Genomic DNA, 15,490 nt, shown 5'->3' with positions numbered 1-15,490 from the left:
AGGTAAATTTACTCCTTGTGTTAAGTCTTGCGCCAGATCTAGCTGCTAGACCTTCTGCCGCAATGTCAATCGGTGGTAGGTTGAGTATTTTTTCAAGTGCTGTCATAGGAGTAGTTTTAATTGCCCCTGTAGTGCAGAATGCACCAAGACGTTGAATACTTTCCATAGGTGTTTTGTGTGTCGTTTTTCTTAATGCAGTCCACCACACTAGAGCACCATAGAGTAATATTGGCTTTACTACAGCTGAGTAGCACCAATGCAATATTGAAGGACATATACCCCATGTAACTGCCAGCATTCTTTTGCATGCTGGCCTTTCTTACTCCAAGGTACTTTGCGTGGTCTTTAAGAGTCAGTTCTACGTCGTTTAGCTTCGGGAGGATCCAATTCGGGATCTTGTACCTTCTAGTAAAAAGTATCATATCCGCTTTATTGGCGTTTATCCTCAAGCTTGTCTGAGTTGCCTGTTGATGCACTGTTGCGAGTGTATCATTCATTATGTCGCTCACGGTGTCTAGGTATTTGCCTGTCACTACTATGGCTATGTCATCTGCATATGCTATTAGTTTAGATGCCGTGCCTTCAAATTTCGTTAATAGCTCATTAGCTGCGAGTAACCAGAGAAGTGGCAATGAAACACCACCTTGTGACGTACCGTCCATTAGTTAGTTTAGTTTCGTTCCATTCCGCACGTATTATTCTACAACCTAATGTTGAGTGCACCACTAATGTCTAGAAATACTCGTAAAGCGTATTCCTTGTATTCTGATTACGTAGCACCAACTATCGTAGACACGCCGCCCCTGCTCCTCTTTCCTTTATTCTCCTTACTTTCCTCAATTCTTCATTTCGACTTCGCTTGCCTCAACTGACGGCACCTTTATTTTTAAAGAGGCTAGCAGTTCGGCCGCCGTAGCCGAATGGGTTGGTGCGTGATTACCATTCGGAATTCACAGAGAGGTCGTTGGTTCGAATCTCGGTGAAAGCAAAATTAATAAAACAAAAAAAAAAAACATTTTTCTAATAGCGGTCGCCCCTCGGCAGGCAATGGCAAACCTCCGAGTGTATTTCTGCCATGAAAAAGCTCCTCATAAAAATATCTGCCGTTCGGAGTCGGCTTGAAACTGTAGGTCCCTACATTTGTGGAACAACATCAAGACGCACACCACAAATAGGAGGAGGAGCTCGGCCAAACACCTAACAGAAGTGTACGCGCCAATTATTTATTTTTTTTTTTTTTAGCAGTTCGAGTTAACAATTGCTATATTGAGTATATTTCAATTTGATAATATTCAACATGGTTTGGGTTTTAATTAATATCAATTGATTTCGAAGCTTTTTTTCTGAAACAATAAATAGAATTTCGATTTAAAACTTTTTTTATATTTCTTCTATTTTTCACTGCCCTTTTGTTTATTTGCGTTCTTTATTTTGCTTTTGATATACACACATACATACATACATATGACGTTTGTATTTATGATTGTAAATATTTACTTAATTAAGCTGGGCACAACAATCGGTTGAAATTTCAACAGATTAAAGCGTGTGTGGCGCAGCTGGCAAACCGATAGAAAATTTACAAAAATGTTTGCCAACTTGCAATCGCTTGCGTGTATGTGGCGAAGTTGTCGATTTTTCTCATTTCTTTTGAAATTTTGAAGTGCCACACGTGTGTGGCAAAATGAGTTTCAACCGATTGTTTGGATTTGTTTTCCGTTTGTGGCCCGCATTAAGCAAAATTGTACTGCCTTCCACTTTTTAACACGTTGACTGCCAACTACGAGATAACTCGTAGTATTTTATGATTTCCCTTCCAGGAAGCCAACTACGAGTTATCTAGTACTACCTAAAACTACCACTTTTTGTGTAGCTACGAGTAAAACTGTATTATAAAAGTGTTAGTATCGATAAATGGCTTCTGGGAAAAGAAAAAAATTTTGGATTTGGCTTCCGTGAGCTTTTTTTTATTAAAAAAAAATCATTAAATATAATGCAAAAATTCATTCAATATAATGGAAAAAAGGGAGCGTGTCATTATTCTATATTACAAAATTCTGGGTGACAAAATTCTGTAAATTGCAAAAAAAATCTGCTTTTTAAAATTCTGCTTTTTTAAAATTCTGCTTTTTTAAAATTCTGCTTTTTAAAATTCTGCTTTTTCAAAATTCTGCATGTTTAATGCGAAAAATTCTGCTTTATTCAAGTTTTGTGATTTTCGTCATACAAGAAGTAACAAAATAAACATTTATTCCATAAATATAAATATGTATATGTTTAAGCGATAACAATATTTTAGTTTAGCCAATTACAATATTTTTTGGAATTCTTTTTAAATATGTAGTGTGACTTAATTCATTTCTTTTCTTAATAATTCTTCGCAGCTGTCGTTTTTTTTAGAAGAGTTCTACGCAAAAATACTGTGGATTGCGTAGCCGTAGTTGGACTGATGAGGGTTATTTTTTTGAAGCGCGGCCGAAGGCCGCCCACGCGAAAAGAAATTCTACGCAAAAATACTGTGGATTCTATCGAAACTGAAGAAAAAATTATTATTATTATTATTTTTTATTTAATATCTCGAATAATAATAAAAAAAAAATAATAATTACATTACCTCTTTAACATTGTTAACATTATATTTTAATACAGAATTTTGAAAGCAGAATTTTAGAAAGCAGAATTTAAAAAAAGCAGAATTTTAAAGAGCAGAATTTTGTTTTTAGAACCCTGGAAAAAATAACTCAAATACAAGAAATAGTGTAATATATTATTGTTTGGGGAAGTTTTTAAAACAATTTTCCACACAAAGGGCTGGCTTCTCTGGACAGACTGGACAGAAGTAACGCGTTTCTCCGCGTTTTTTTTTTCTTGGGTACATACACGACATGGCTTTGTCTGACGCTGTTTTTTTCCGTTGGTGGTAAACACTCTAAATAATGGAGCTCTTTAGATCTATTTTTTTTTTTTAAACTGGTTGAAAATCTCCAATCAACGCCAAGACGAATTCTTCTCTGAACTTTATCAGTTTTATTTTAGATGAAGTTACTTTTTCGTAAATTCTGTTAGCATTTTGTATATATATCTCTATAATATGAAGTGAAACCTTTTTGTGCCATCTAATAGTCTTTCTTAGAGATGAGTAGTACGAAATCATTTGATCTGATCGGTAGACATTCCATTATTGTAATCTCGAATTATATTCGGTTTCATAGAAATTCTTCCATTGCGATTGGGCACCTCTATCATTTCAATACCGTGCGTTGAAATGAAAAGGACTTCTCGTTTGTCTTTCCATTTGCATATAGTAACAGGACCATTTGTCTGCCAAAAACACTCCCCTCTTTTTAGTTTACGATTTACCACATCTTTGGGGTTTCCTTTTCTGTTACTTCGTAGGGTTCCACACACATAAGTTTTTCGTGTACCAGGTGTATAAGCTTAAATCCGCTGTTTTTTAGTAAAAAAAAACCATTTTTTTTTTTATAGAAAGCAAAAAAATAATTTATTCAAAGTATTTGCCCTCGCTAGCTATACATTTTTCCCATCTCTCGGGCAATTTGTGTATACCACGCCAAAAAAATTCTTCATCTTTCGAGGCGAACCACTCGTCAAGCCATTTCCGGACGTCTTCGTACGAATCGAGCGCGTGACCCATCGATGAAAACAGATGATAGTCCGAAGGGGCCAGGTCTGGTGAATAAGCGGGATGAGGTAGCACCTCCCAATTGATTGTCTCAAAGTAGTTTTGGACCATTCTTGACGTGTGCGATGGGGCGTTGTCGTGGAGGAAAATCAGCTTCTCATGTCTTTGTTCATAACGAGGCCTTTTTTCACGCAAAACACGGCGCAATTTGATGAGTTGTTGGTGGTAGCGATGAGAATTAACAGTTTCACCAGGTTTCAACAGCTCATAGTAAACGACACCCTGCTGATCCCACCAAACGCACAGCATCGTCTTGCGTCCAAAGCGATTAGGTCTTGATGAAGAAGTTGATGGTTGGCCGGGATCGACCCATGATTTTTTTCTCAAAGTATATCCACTTTTCATCACCACAAGATGCAGGAACGACTTTCTATTATGCCTAGCCAGCAAGATTTCGCATGTGTTTTGGCGTCGCTCCATCTGTCTATCGTTCAATTCATGGGGTACCCATTTTCCGACTTTTTGGACCTTTCCCATGGCACGTAAACGCATGGAAATGGCTGGTTGAGTGACACCTAACTGCTCGGCAAGCATTTTTTGCAATTGGGTATCGTCCTCATCCAAAAGAGCCTGCAATTCATTGTCCTCAACTTTTCTGGGCCGATTTTCACGCTTCTTGTCACTCAAGTCAAAATGGCCGTCTTTGAACCGACGAAACCAGTCTCTGCAAGTTGTTTCCGATAATGCATTGTCACCATAGGCCTCTACAAGCATTCGATGCGATTCGGCAGCCGATTTTTTCAAATTAAAGCAAAAAAGTAGAGCTTCCCGCATTTGCTCTTTTTTTGGCACAAAATTAAACATGATTACGCAAGGAAAAAAGTGTGTTGCTGTATGAAATCATATGTCGAACCCATGCAAAAAAAAATATGGCATTTCTATGGTAACTTGATATGCTCACTAACGCCATCTACGAGCAATCAGCGGATTTAAGCTTATACACCTGGTATATAACAGTTTTGAAAGACTAACTGAATTATAAAAATTATCCATGTAAAGCGCGTAGCCTTTATCGAGATAGTCCTCAAGTAAATCTAAAACAACGTCAGCAGTGTGACCTACATTATGGGTAGTTTCCTCAGATTTTCCGCTGTAAAATTTTATTTTTATTACAAGACCGTCGGACTCACATAGTTCATATAGTTTGACACCATATTTGTGTTTTTTATTTTTTATGTATTGGCGGAAAAGCAATCTTCCCCGCCATAGCATCATGGATTCCTCAATACAAATATTTTTACTTGGTACATAGTTTTCACGCATAACATCGTTGAAATGATGTCGGTAGATGGTTGTGAGTTATCAACCAAATGAAAATAACGAAGTATCAACTAGAATCGATTGCGGCTCATATGTGTGCCCCAAAAGTTTACATTATATAGCTTGTTTATGTTCCAATAATGTTCTATTGTTGGAAAAGGTCCCATTTGCAATAAAAGTGCAATAAAAACTTTCATCTCTGTAGCACTTACGTCTTGCCAATTTGATATCCTTTTAGATTTTTTTATATCATTTTGATTCCCATTTTCCAATGTTGCAATTTTTTGCGCAGCATATAAATTAGTTTGTTCTACCAGTAATGCAAGAAATCCATCCGAAAAAAATAAATCCACCAGCGTTTGTACTGTAAAATTTGATGTATCTAATTTCACTCCAACATTTTCTTCGAAAAGAAATAATTCAGGATTGTGTTGAACATCTGTCCACAAATCATCATTCTCATTTGACGTTGTTGCTTGAAAATCATCGTCATTATTATCAGATTCGGAGACGTCTTCAGGTTCAGAGATGACTTCATCTTCACTATCACTTGTATTCTCAGAAGGCTCATAAATGTCGTTACTACCATCGCTGAAATCAACTTCTGACTAAGTGATTCAGAAGTTTGCGTTGTACTCAATTTCACTTTGATTCAGTGACCTTTTCTTATTCATATTGGGTTCTTTATAATTATAACAGAAATTTTAGAGAATGTTTATAAATCTAAAAAGAAAGAAAATAATAATAAAATTATGATAATTATAGTAAATAATAATAACTATAAAACAAAATACTATAGAAAGCAAAAATGATGTTTTTTTTAGGAAAAAAGGACCTACCTACCTACTACGAGATAGTTCCTAGCGAGTTTTTTCCCAGACGCCAACTACGAGATAATTCGTAGATCCTTTTTCTCCTTTAAAAAACATAATTTTTGATTTTTGATGATACCAATGATCTAGAAATAGAGTTTTTAGTATTATAATGTGAAAAAATCAAAATGTCATTTTTGGCCAGTTTTCTGAAAATGGCCTTGGCAGTCAACGTGTTAATTGTACCGTTAAAATAATAAACAAAACGCGGCGTCGATTGGAAATGAATGCCAGTGTAGTAAAAATCGCTCAATTTCAAAGGACAAATAATTATTCTGGAGTGTAGCGGCAGTGCGGTTGCTCCAACATTACGCCACTGAAGATTAAAGAAATTCAAATTTTATATACATACATCCATACATAACATACATATGCACATAAATATACGCATTTTTTAAGCCGTCATGTATGATAAAAATTCAGTAAACAAATTTAACAAACCAAAATGTAGTATGTAGTATTTTTTTAAAATCTCTAACCCTTTTTTGGTTCTGAGACATACATATGTATGTACATACATACACTGACTCACCAGCAAAGCAGATACATGCAACGTCGACTTTGAAACCATTCAATCATAATACAAAAAATTAAAAATTATAGCACATGAAATATCAAATTAAAGTAAATATTTCGTTATTTATTCTTGTAAAAGAAAGTAAAATACATCAATTCACAGAGAAGAAATTAAAAAATACTCAAAATGCAACATTCGTTCCACACAACTAATCGGAAAATCACAAAAAGTACGATTTTACAAGTAACGAGACTTTCGATTGTTATGAAATTTCGCTTGACTCTTCTGTTTTAAACATCAACAGTTATTTATCAGTCTTTGAGAAAACAACTCATTAATATGGCGCCCTTACGTATTCAAGCTTATTTTTAATTTCTTCTGTTATTAGAGCAGCTTTCCCAACCCTTCTTAAATCGATGTACCTATTATTTGACGTCATCGAAGTCATGCAACGGCGGGTCTTAGAAACGAGTTGCTTCAACGGCGTCGGGCTAAAAGGCAGTAAATGATTCCGTTTGAGGCAACAATGAAGAGTGGTTTACTATCATGGATCAATGCTGAACAGTTGAAAGTTTAACCTGCAAATTAGCCAAAACCTTATTTTGCCAATGTAACGCGAATCTGTTCTGCCACTCCCGCAAGAAGGATGAGTATATGTACATATGTATGTAGCTGACAATAATTACAGGGTCCGGCACTCGCAGTGTAACCAATTAAAAAGACCATAAATATAGTTTGGAAAATTACTTTTATTCAATTCCAAGTAAAAAAATCGTGAAAATAATACAAATTTAAGAATCACTTTACTTTTGCTCGATATGACCACCTTTTGCCTTGACTATGGCCTTGAGATGGTCCAGAAACGAGTCGCAAGCTGCCCGAATGTGACCTGCAGGTATTTGGCCCACTCGCGAACAATGGCTTTTTTCAGCGTCTCGAGGCTGATGAATCTTTTAAATCGAACCTGGCTCCCCCAAATGGCCCAAACAGAATAATCCATCGGATTCGCGTCCGGTGAATTTGAGAGTCATTGTGTGGACGTTATGAAGTTCAGAACGTTGTTTTTTAGTTATTCTTGGTTCACTCGAGCATTTTGAGACGGGGCCGAGTCCTGTTGAAACGTCCATAGCCTGCCACCGAAATGTTTGTCTGCCCACAGCTTACTTTCCCAATAATGTTTTGCATTTACTTTGGCACCGGGATAGATTGGATTGGAGAGCGCCCATCTGCGATTACAGCGGCACAAACCATTACCTGTGGTGGGAGCTGCCTTCTGGTGGCTAATCAATGACTCAAATTCTCGTATGAAAGGTCGGTCAAATAAATCCTATCGTTTTGGGAGTTTACGAATTGCTCAATTTGAAAAATTGTCTCGTCAGAAAACACAATACTCGAAAATAGAACGCTTTCGGCCAAGCGAAGCAACTCCTTCACTCTCTCAAGTTTGACTTGTTGCTACTTTGGTGTGAGATCATGCGCCGTTTGGATCTTGTAAGGCTTAACTTTGAGATAAGCAACTCCTTCACTCTCTCAAGTTTGACTTGTTGCTACTTTGGTGTGAGATCATGCGCCGTTTGGATCTTGTAAGGCTTAACTTTGAGATAATTTTTCATGTATATCATATATTTTCAGTTCTTTCGCCATTTGATTGGCACTTTGCCTGGGATTTCGCTCAAATCGCTTCCTCGCTTTTTTAATCATTTCACGTGACGTTGCAGTCTTTTGATGGCCACCTCCATGACGTTTCGCGATGCTACCAGCATCATTGTAAAGAGTAATGGTGGGATAAATAAAAACTTTATTTACTTTAAGGTGCTCGAGTTCACGAACAATCGCTGGTTGTGATTTTCCAGTCAAATATAATACAATCACACTAGTTCGTTTGAAATCCATTACTGGTTTCTTTTTTTTCGCGTTTACTATTGGCAAAATGCTTCCACGCGCTTGTAAACAATACTCTGAACTGCTATTTAGCCAACTAACAGACAGCTGATGTTCCTGCATCAGCTGCGCGAGCGGTCTGAAGCTGGTTACACTTCGAGTGCCGGACCCTGTACTGTAGAAGCTTCAGCAATAATGACTAACTCTGTCGATATTCAACTTTATTAAGGAAATGAAGAACGACTCTGGATCGTTTGAATACAAACTCTGTAAGCTTTGTCCAATCACAGCTTTCAATCACATTCTGGTTGAGTTTATCAGTCATCTGCTGATTTTGGCTTCAAAACGACACTTAGTTGTTAGTTCAACATTAAATCTCTTCACCGCTATGTTAACTTATGGCGGATCTCTCGAGTCAGCAAAAGATCTTCTCACTTGAAATAGATAGCAATTAATTTCTGAATACAGCACTTACGACATCATGCCGGGTGGATATTCCGATAAATCTGTTCAGATGGGGTGCCGATTTGCAGTCGACGAGCTTCGTGTTCACTACGATCAAAACTAGGCATATACTATATAGATTTGATACTTTTTCTAAAGGCTTTTTCAAAGACGAAGGCGCAGGCTGGCAGGTGAGCTGGACTACCGAAGATCTAAGACTCTTGGATCCGCTCGAGGTTTTGTCTTGAAATGTATATATAGTTAACTTAACAATATAGTTAACTTGGCAAGAATAGTGGATTTTATTCCCACCGTCATTCCCTAGAAAATACTACTTGTTAGCTGCGTGAACTTCCGTAACCAACTTTAGGTTACTTTAGGCGGCATCCAGCTTTTGACACCGCCCAGCGTTAATATTTATTTTTGACGCACGGAGTCTCCCTGTTTAGATATATGTTTACCGATTAAGAACATTTTTGTTTATTATTTACCAAAATTTAACGGTATTAACAAGCTGACTTGTTGCCGTGGAAGGCTTTGCATTGACCTTCATTACTTACCAGTTATAGAATATCAAGCTGAACATTAACAATCAGACCATTGACACTCGTTCTGTCGGATTAGACTTTTCCTCAATGAGTTTTATCTTTCCAGTTTCTTTAGAGGAAGGCGTGCGCTTTAGCCTTTCTACCTGTTCGAGCCGATGAACGAATAAGAGATAGACAACAGCTCCATTTCACCGCGTGCACAGCGACTTTGCAATCTAACAGAGTTGAATGTACAATAAAATTCTATCTTAAGCAGTTTAAGAGCTTACTCGGTGGTCGGTACTACCTTAATTCACAAAGACTGCAATTACAGATTGCAATAAATAAATGGATTCCGTGGAAATGGGGCCCTCAGAGTGAGAAATTTATACTTATTGGGTGTACAACTTCGGCCCCACCGTTTTTACAAAAGTCCCTTATAGCTACCGTTATTTGACGATGAATGACAACGTGATTATCGAGAAATAACGATCAACATTGCCTTCAGCTGCCACACCTGCACATATTCGCTTTAATTGATCGCTCCCCACCATTTGTTAACAAGTCTCGGAATCATAGCACGTTTCTTGCAATATGAGTCACTCATTCCTACGACGCCACTCCAAAAGTTACTTTCGATAAAAACGAATAAAACACAAATTGAACGTGTCATCCATTTCAAACTGCCACTATAACTAAAGAAAGATATGTCCCCGCTTTCCAGATATATAAATACTGGCTGATGAATTTTGCTACATTAAGAAACTCAAATAACTTTTTTTTTAGTGTATGGAATTCATTTATTTTTTTTTTTTCAAGTTGAAGGTCATTAAATTTTATTAAATGTAGCTTAACTAGTTTTAAAAATAATTGAATTTAAATGCCCCCCATGCTCGTTGACACAAGTGCGGCATCTTAGTAAAAAGTTGTTCATTGCTGCTTTGAGAGTTGCGACAGGAATAGCCGCAATTGTTGCCCGAATGGATTGTTTTAGTTCATCCAAATTTGTTGGCTTTGTTTTATAAACTTCTTGTTTACATAAACCCCACAAGAAAAAGTCAGGTGCAGTAAGGTCAGGCGACCTGGGGGGCCAACGAAATTCGGAGTTTCTTGAAATCAGTTTATTGGGAAATTTTCGTCGCAACTCTGTCATAACAGTCTGGGCTATGTGAGGCGTTGCCCCATCTTGTTGAAACCACACAGAGTTGAAAGGAATTCTCTTTCGGCGTAGTTCTGGATAGAAAAATTCTTTCAGCATTTTCAAATAACGGTCTCCAGTAACCGTAACGGTGTGACCATTTTCTTCAAAAAAAATAAGGCCCGACAATACAGCGTGAAGAAACCGCACACCACACTGTCACGCGAAGAGGCTGCAATTCCGTCTCGTGGAGTATCTGTGGGTTAGAAGTACTCCATATTCGACAATTTTGTTTGTTCACATTGCCGTTGAAATCGAAATGGGCCTCATCAGACATGAAAAGGCAGTTTAACATGTTTTGGCCTTCTTCCACCATTTGCAGGATCTTCTGGCAAAATTCCAAGCGAATCGGCAAGTCTGCTGCATTCAGTTTGTTAACCATTTGAATTTTGTAGGGAAATAAGTCTAAATCTTTGTGCATTATTGTTTGCAAAGACTGTCGGCTGACACCAAGTTGAGCAGATAAGCTTCTTGTTGAAACCCTTGGATTGCTTTGTATAGCTGCAGCTACAGCAGCGATCGTTTCCTCCGTCCGAACTGGTGGGTTTCGATGATAAGGCCTTCTTGCGACTGTTCCTTGGTCAGCAAAATTATTCACCAGTCTCATTATGGTCCATCTGCTCGGGGGATCGCCGCCAAACATCCGCCTGTACTCTCTCTGTACCAAAACTACGGACTCCAGTGCGTGATAGCGGCGGACTATCCAAATTCTTGTTTGCGTGTCCCAGTTATCCATTTTAATAAATTTTAAAGATCAATCTGCAAATTAAAACAAAAATGGAACAGATAACTTAAAAAGAAAAAAAGTTATTCAATTTTTTTTTTGGTAGCGGCTTTCATCAGCCACCCTGTATAACGACGCAATTTTATAACCAAATGCACGAAACTCAATTGCCACATTCCGTTAACCTCAGAATGGAGGCAATTGTATTAACCAATCTCTGTTGGAGTTCTTAGGCAGCTCGATGCAGCTTGGCTATTATGGATCCACGTAAACACCTGCTTATTCAGTCATTATTCACAAAGTAGTCCATGGCCTTGCACTATGTACCCTAGGCTAGAATGCCGATTATAGGGTATTTCATGCTGCCACAACTGGATTGAAAGAAATTTAAAGCTCTACAGTGGCTTACAGCCGAAGTAAAGCAGTAAAATTTTCAAACTCAATCCTCTGTGGCACGCTGCGTACAAGCTTTGCACATTCGCCTGTACTTATTGCGCGCCACTAGTGAATTAAAGCATTCTTCAGGACTATTTGCCATGTTATGCTGTATTCCTTTATCGTACCTTTTAAAATAAGCAACATGTGCTTTATGAGGTTTAGCTCTGGAGACTGTGCAGGCCAATCTAACAAAACAATGTTGTTGTCTCTAAACCAACGCATCGTAGTCACTTAATTGTGACAAGCAACACTGTCCTGTTGGAATTAACTCTATCTGAATTAGTTTCACCAAAAATGCGCGTTAACGAAGGCAAAAGTACAGTTTCTAATACATTTGTGTACCTTTGATTGCCCATGCGACTCCCGCAAAACGAACATTTTGCCGACACCATGCGCATCCATACAGTCCCAGATTATAATGCTGCCTCCCCCATGCTTAGCAGTGGGTACCACGCAATCTGGATGGTATTCCTCGGCAACCCGTCGAATCACGAATGTCACACCACATGTTCCAATTACCTGTAGAAAAGGGAAACAAATTCTCTTAATAAGATTTGTGTTATTTCCTCGAAATTGGACTAAGGTAAGAAACTATGGTTTTTGGTATTTAAAAGGATACAAACTAAGCCTCCCTCGAAGTTTGATCCATGAGACCACAGAACATTCGACCAGTCTTTCTCCGTAAAATATTGGTATCGGAGAGCCCATTCTAAACGACTTTTCCGAAACCTGTTTCCAGAAGCCTTATTCTAGCTATCTGCGTAATAACGGATTTTCTAATTTCTTCCGACAGGGCAAATACAATGATAAAAGAGTATTTTTTACGACCCTTGAAAGACTCGCGTATAAATTTTCGATCTTTCTGTATTTTTTTCTAGTAAGGCGTTTTCTTCCACTTTTTGATTTAGTATGGTGGGGTTTTGGCTCCGCAAATCGCTTAATCACACATTCGACTGCGCGCCGCGAACATCCCACCAAATAGGCAGTCTCAATCTGGGACTTTCCTTCCTCACTTAAAACTTTGATCGTCACTCTTTTGCCGTAACAAAGTTCACTTCTTTTAGGCATTTTGATAAAAATAAATTATTTATATCCGCTTGATAATTTTGCACTAAATATTATTCCAAATTTAAAATGCCAAAATATTCAATATTAAAATACAACTTTTTAGACTCTACCCACCAAGCGTGCCGAGGCTTTTGCCATAATACAAATTATTGTTGTAATCAAAGGTTAAACACACTAGACAGATTTGCAAAAATCAGCGGTCACTTTCGTAGCCGCACTTGAAATTAATTGTATTTTAGTGGCGTGCCAATTAGCCAAGGCTATATACTATAAAATGTTCAGGAAACATAGCACAAACTAAAAAGTCAATTCCTCTTTGAAACTGACTTCAGCAACTTCTTAGTGAAGGGTGATCAGATTGGAGGTACTTTTTCCAATAAGTTCTTTTTGATAGATCTCGCGTGACTGCTGTCAAACTAAAATCATAATTTTTTCAGTATTCATTGAAATTTCCTCATGAAAACGTCTCAGCAACGTTTATATATCGTACAATTGTCTTACGAAAACCGACGCTGTGCAAAAAGTGTTCATCGCGCGCTCAGGCCAACTCATTTTTGGCTTAATGGATACGTCAATAAGAAAAATTGTCATATTTTGGCTGAAGAGCAACCCAAGGCCATTGAAAGACAGCCATTACATCCATTGAAAACAATCGTTTGTTGCAGCTTATGAGCTGGACGAATCATCGGTGAAGTATTGATTAAATGTGAATGAACCAGCGGATTAAAAATAAAATTTCATGAATGGTTCTACACAAAAATAATAAAGATTGTCCAGCAATTTGAATTTTCATTGTTTTATTTCAATTTAAAATCCGATGCCTCTAAATTGATCACCCTTTCAGAAGACATTTTTTATCATTTCTCTGTTATCGACTTTTTAGAATGAGATTGTTTCGATGTCCATATTTTCGAAACTCTTTATTTAAAGACAGCCATAGGCTCTTAACAACATTTAAATTTGGCGATGGCGCTGGAGTTTGAACAATGTGCGGAAATTCCAAATGAGCCAAATCTGTAACAGTAAATGCGCGGGCATCATTTTGGCTCTGACTACTTATGTATTTGCGTATATGAAGGTTTTGTTTCGTACGGGCAGTATAATTTTTTCCCTCTTCAAAATATGTACATACATAAATTTATGAAATTAAGTTATAACAGTATAACAGTTGTTGGTGTAATATATTTACAAGATTTTAACTTAACCCTCTGTTGAGCACCCGGGTGTGGCCAGATTGGCTTTTTCGATTTGGGTCGTGAAATTAACATATATCTATATAGCTGACGACTTGTGCTTCCAGGTACCTTCCTAAAATTTAATTTTCTATCGATTTATGGATATAACCTTTTAAAAAGGATCCTCGAACAGGACAAAAAAGGCCAGACCCGGGAGCCCAACTGAAGGTTTTAAAAAAGGTGTCCAACGCAAGGTTAATATTGCCATTAGTGACTGCTGCATCATTTTGACTGTGAGCCACTGTACAGTGGCGTTTATTTCACTCGTAAACAAACTGCTGATTGGTTAACAATTTTTGGCGCGGCAGCAACTTCAATTTGAGCAAATACAAAACGATAACACAGCTGAATTGCAACAACCATCCTCTAGAAACTTATCATAAACAAACAGCGCAATTCGCTTATACAGTAACAAGCAAAATCAACAAAATACAAACAATGTCTCTCGAATCTGAGAACGTAATGAAGTTTAATAATAAAAAACAGAAAAAAACAAATAAAACAAAAACACACAGCATTCAAGCGCGCTCAGATCGCCAATAGAAACTTACACAAACCCAACAATTAGTTGCATTTTTGCTTTCGAATTTCAAGCACTGGTGCGCTGCCGGCCGCAAATTGCATAGTTCTCCATCGGTCTAGGTCTAAGTCAATGCCAGTGAGTGATCGCTAGTTGCGGTTTTTGTTGTTGGACCAGTGATTAACAACTCGTGTGCGTGGGTGTTTCAGGCGAGAAAAGTCACTAGTGGAACGAAAAAACAAAAAAAAAAACAAAAACGCAGAGGTGTGGTGGTATTTGATTAAAGTCTTTTAAGACGTCGTCTATGAAACTTTGTAATCGAAGTCTTCCACTCGATCTGTAATTCTATGAAAGTGAAACATGTGGGGAAAAAACGAAATTCTTTGAAGAATGTAACGCAGTCAGCGAAAATTATGAATTAAGAGTGGTTGCTTGAATTTCCAAAAGTGCAGTTATTTAAAAACCAATGCTACGTTGTGTCTTACTGCTCTGCTACTACTACTTGCATATGTGTGCGTTCATCAGCATGGCTTGCAGGCGGCAAAATGAAAAGTGTTGAAATATTTAGACATATAGAAGATGTACGTGCTTTTGTTGTTGTTTACCTGCGCCAAACAAATGAGATAAGTGAATTGTTGGAAACGCAGAAATTTAGCGACGATGCTAGCGCCGACGTTGGCGAAAACATCGACGTCACTGATAAGCGCAAAAAATTATTGCAAAAGCTTTCTACTAACGCCTATGACGAATTTGTGATCTTTGAGCAAACGCCAAAAGCAATAGTGAATACAGCAACAAGAAATGACTCGTCTTATAAGAAAAGTGCGTTTGTGTATTCCTCCGTCTAATATTTGTTTATACTTATACATATGTATGTACGTGCATACAGGTGTACTAACACATTTTTCTGTAAATCTTTCGTATTAAATAACTGTTCTATTGTTTATTTATTAAATTTTGTTGTTATTATTTAAAATACGTTTTTTCTATATATTAATTTATTTATTTGTATTTTTTTCTTTCATTCTTTTCTTTTCCTCTGCTCCACCTTCTCCAATCAACCGCCTGGTTTTCCTACCGTACCTTCGTCCCCGTGTTTATCC

At 37.5% G+C, this 15,490-nt stretch overlaps 1 protein-coding gene across 9 annotated transcripts in view; it reads left to right on the top strand.

Annotated features, from left to right (window-relative positions):
* Positions 1 to 15,490, top strand: part of LOC129253536 (TLD domain-containing protein 2) — a 323,786-nt gene that overhangs the window by 174,486 nt on the left and 133,810 nt on the right. The window contains exon 1 of one of the 9 annotated variants that reach the window (XM_054891967.1): positions 14,463 to 15,209. The exons of the other annotated variants lie outside the window; for them this stretch is intronic. Coding sequence (XP_054747942.1) covers positions 14,933 to 15,209 — 277 coding nt within the window. The 5' untranslated portion in view covers positions 14,463 to 14,932. Of the gene's footprint in view, positions 1 to 14,462; positions 15,210 to 15,490 lie in introns of those variants that run through there. 9 annotated transcript variants of the gene reach the window in all.

This window comes from Anastrepha obliqua, chromosome 1 (assembly GCF_027943255.1).
Source record: "Anastrepha obliqua isolate idAnaObli1 chromosome 1, idAnaObli1_1.0, whole genome shotgun sequence".
NCBI classification, from domain to species: Eukaryota; Metazoa; Arthropoda; class Insecta; order Diptera; family Tephritidae; genus Anastrepha; species Anastrepha obliqua.
Note: the sequence above shows the minus strand (reverse complement) of the source record. Positions and strands in the feature narration are given on the sequence as shown.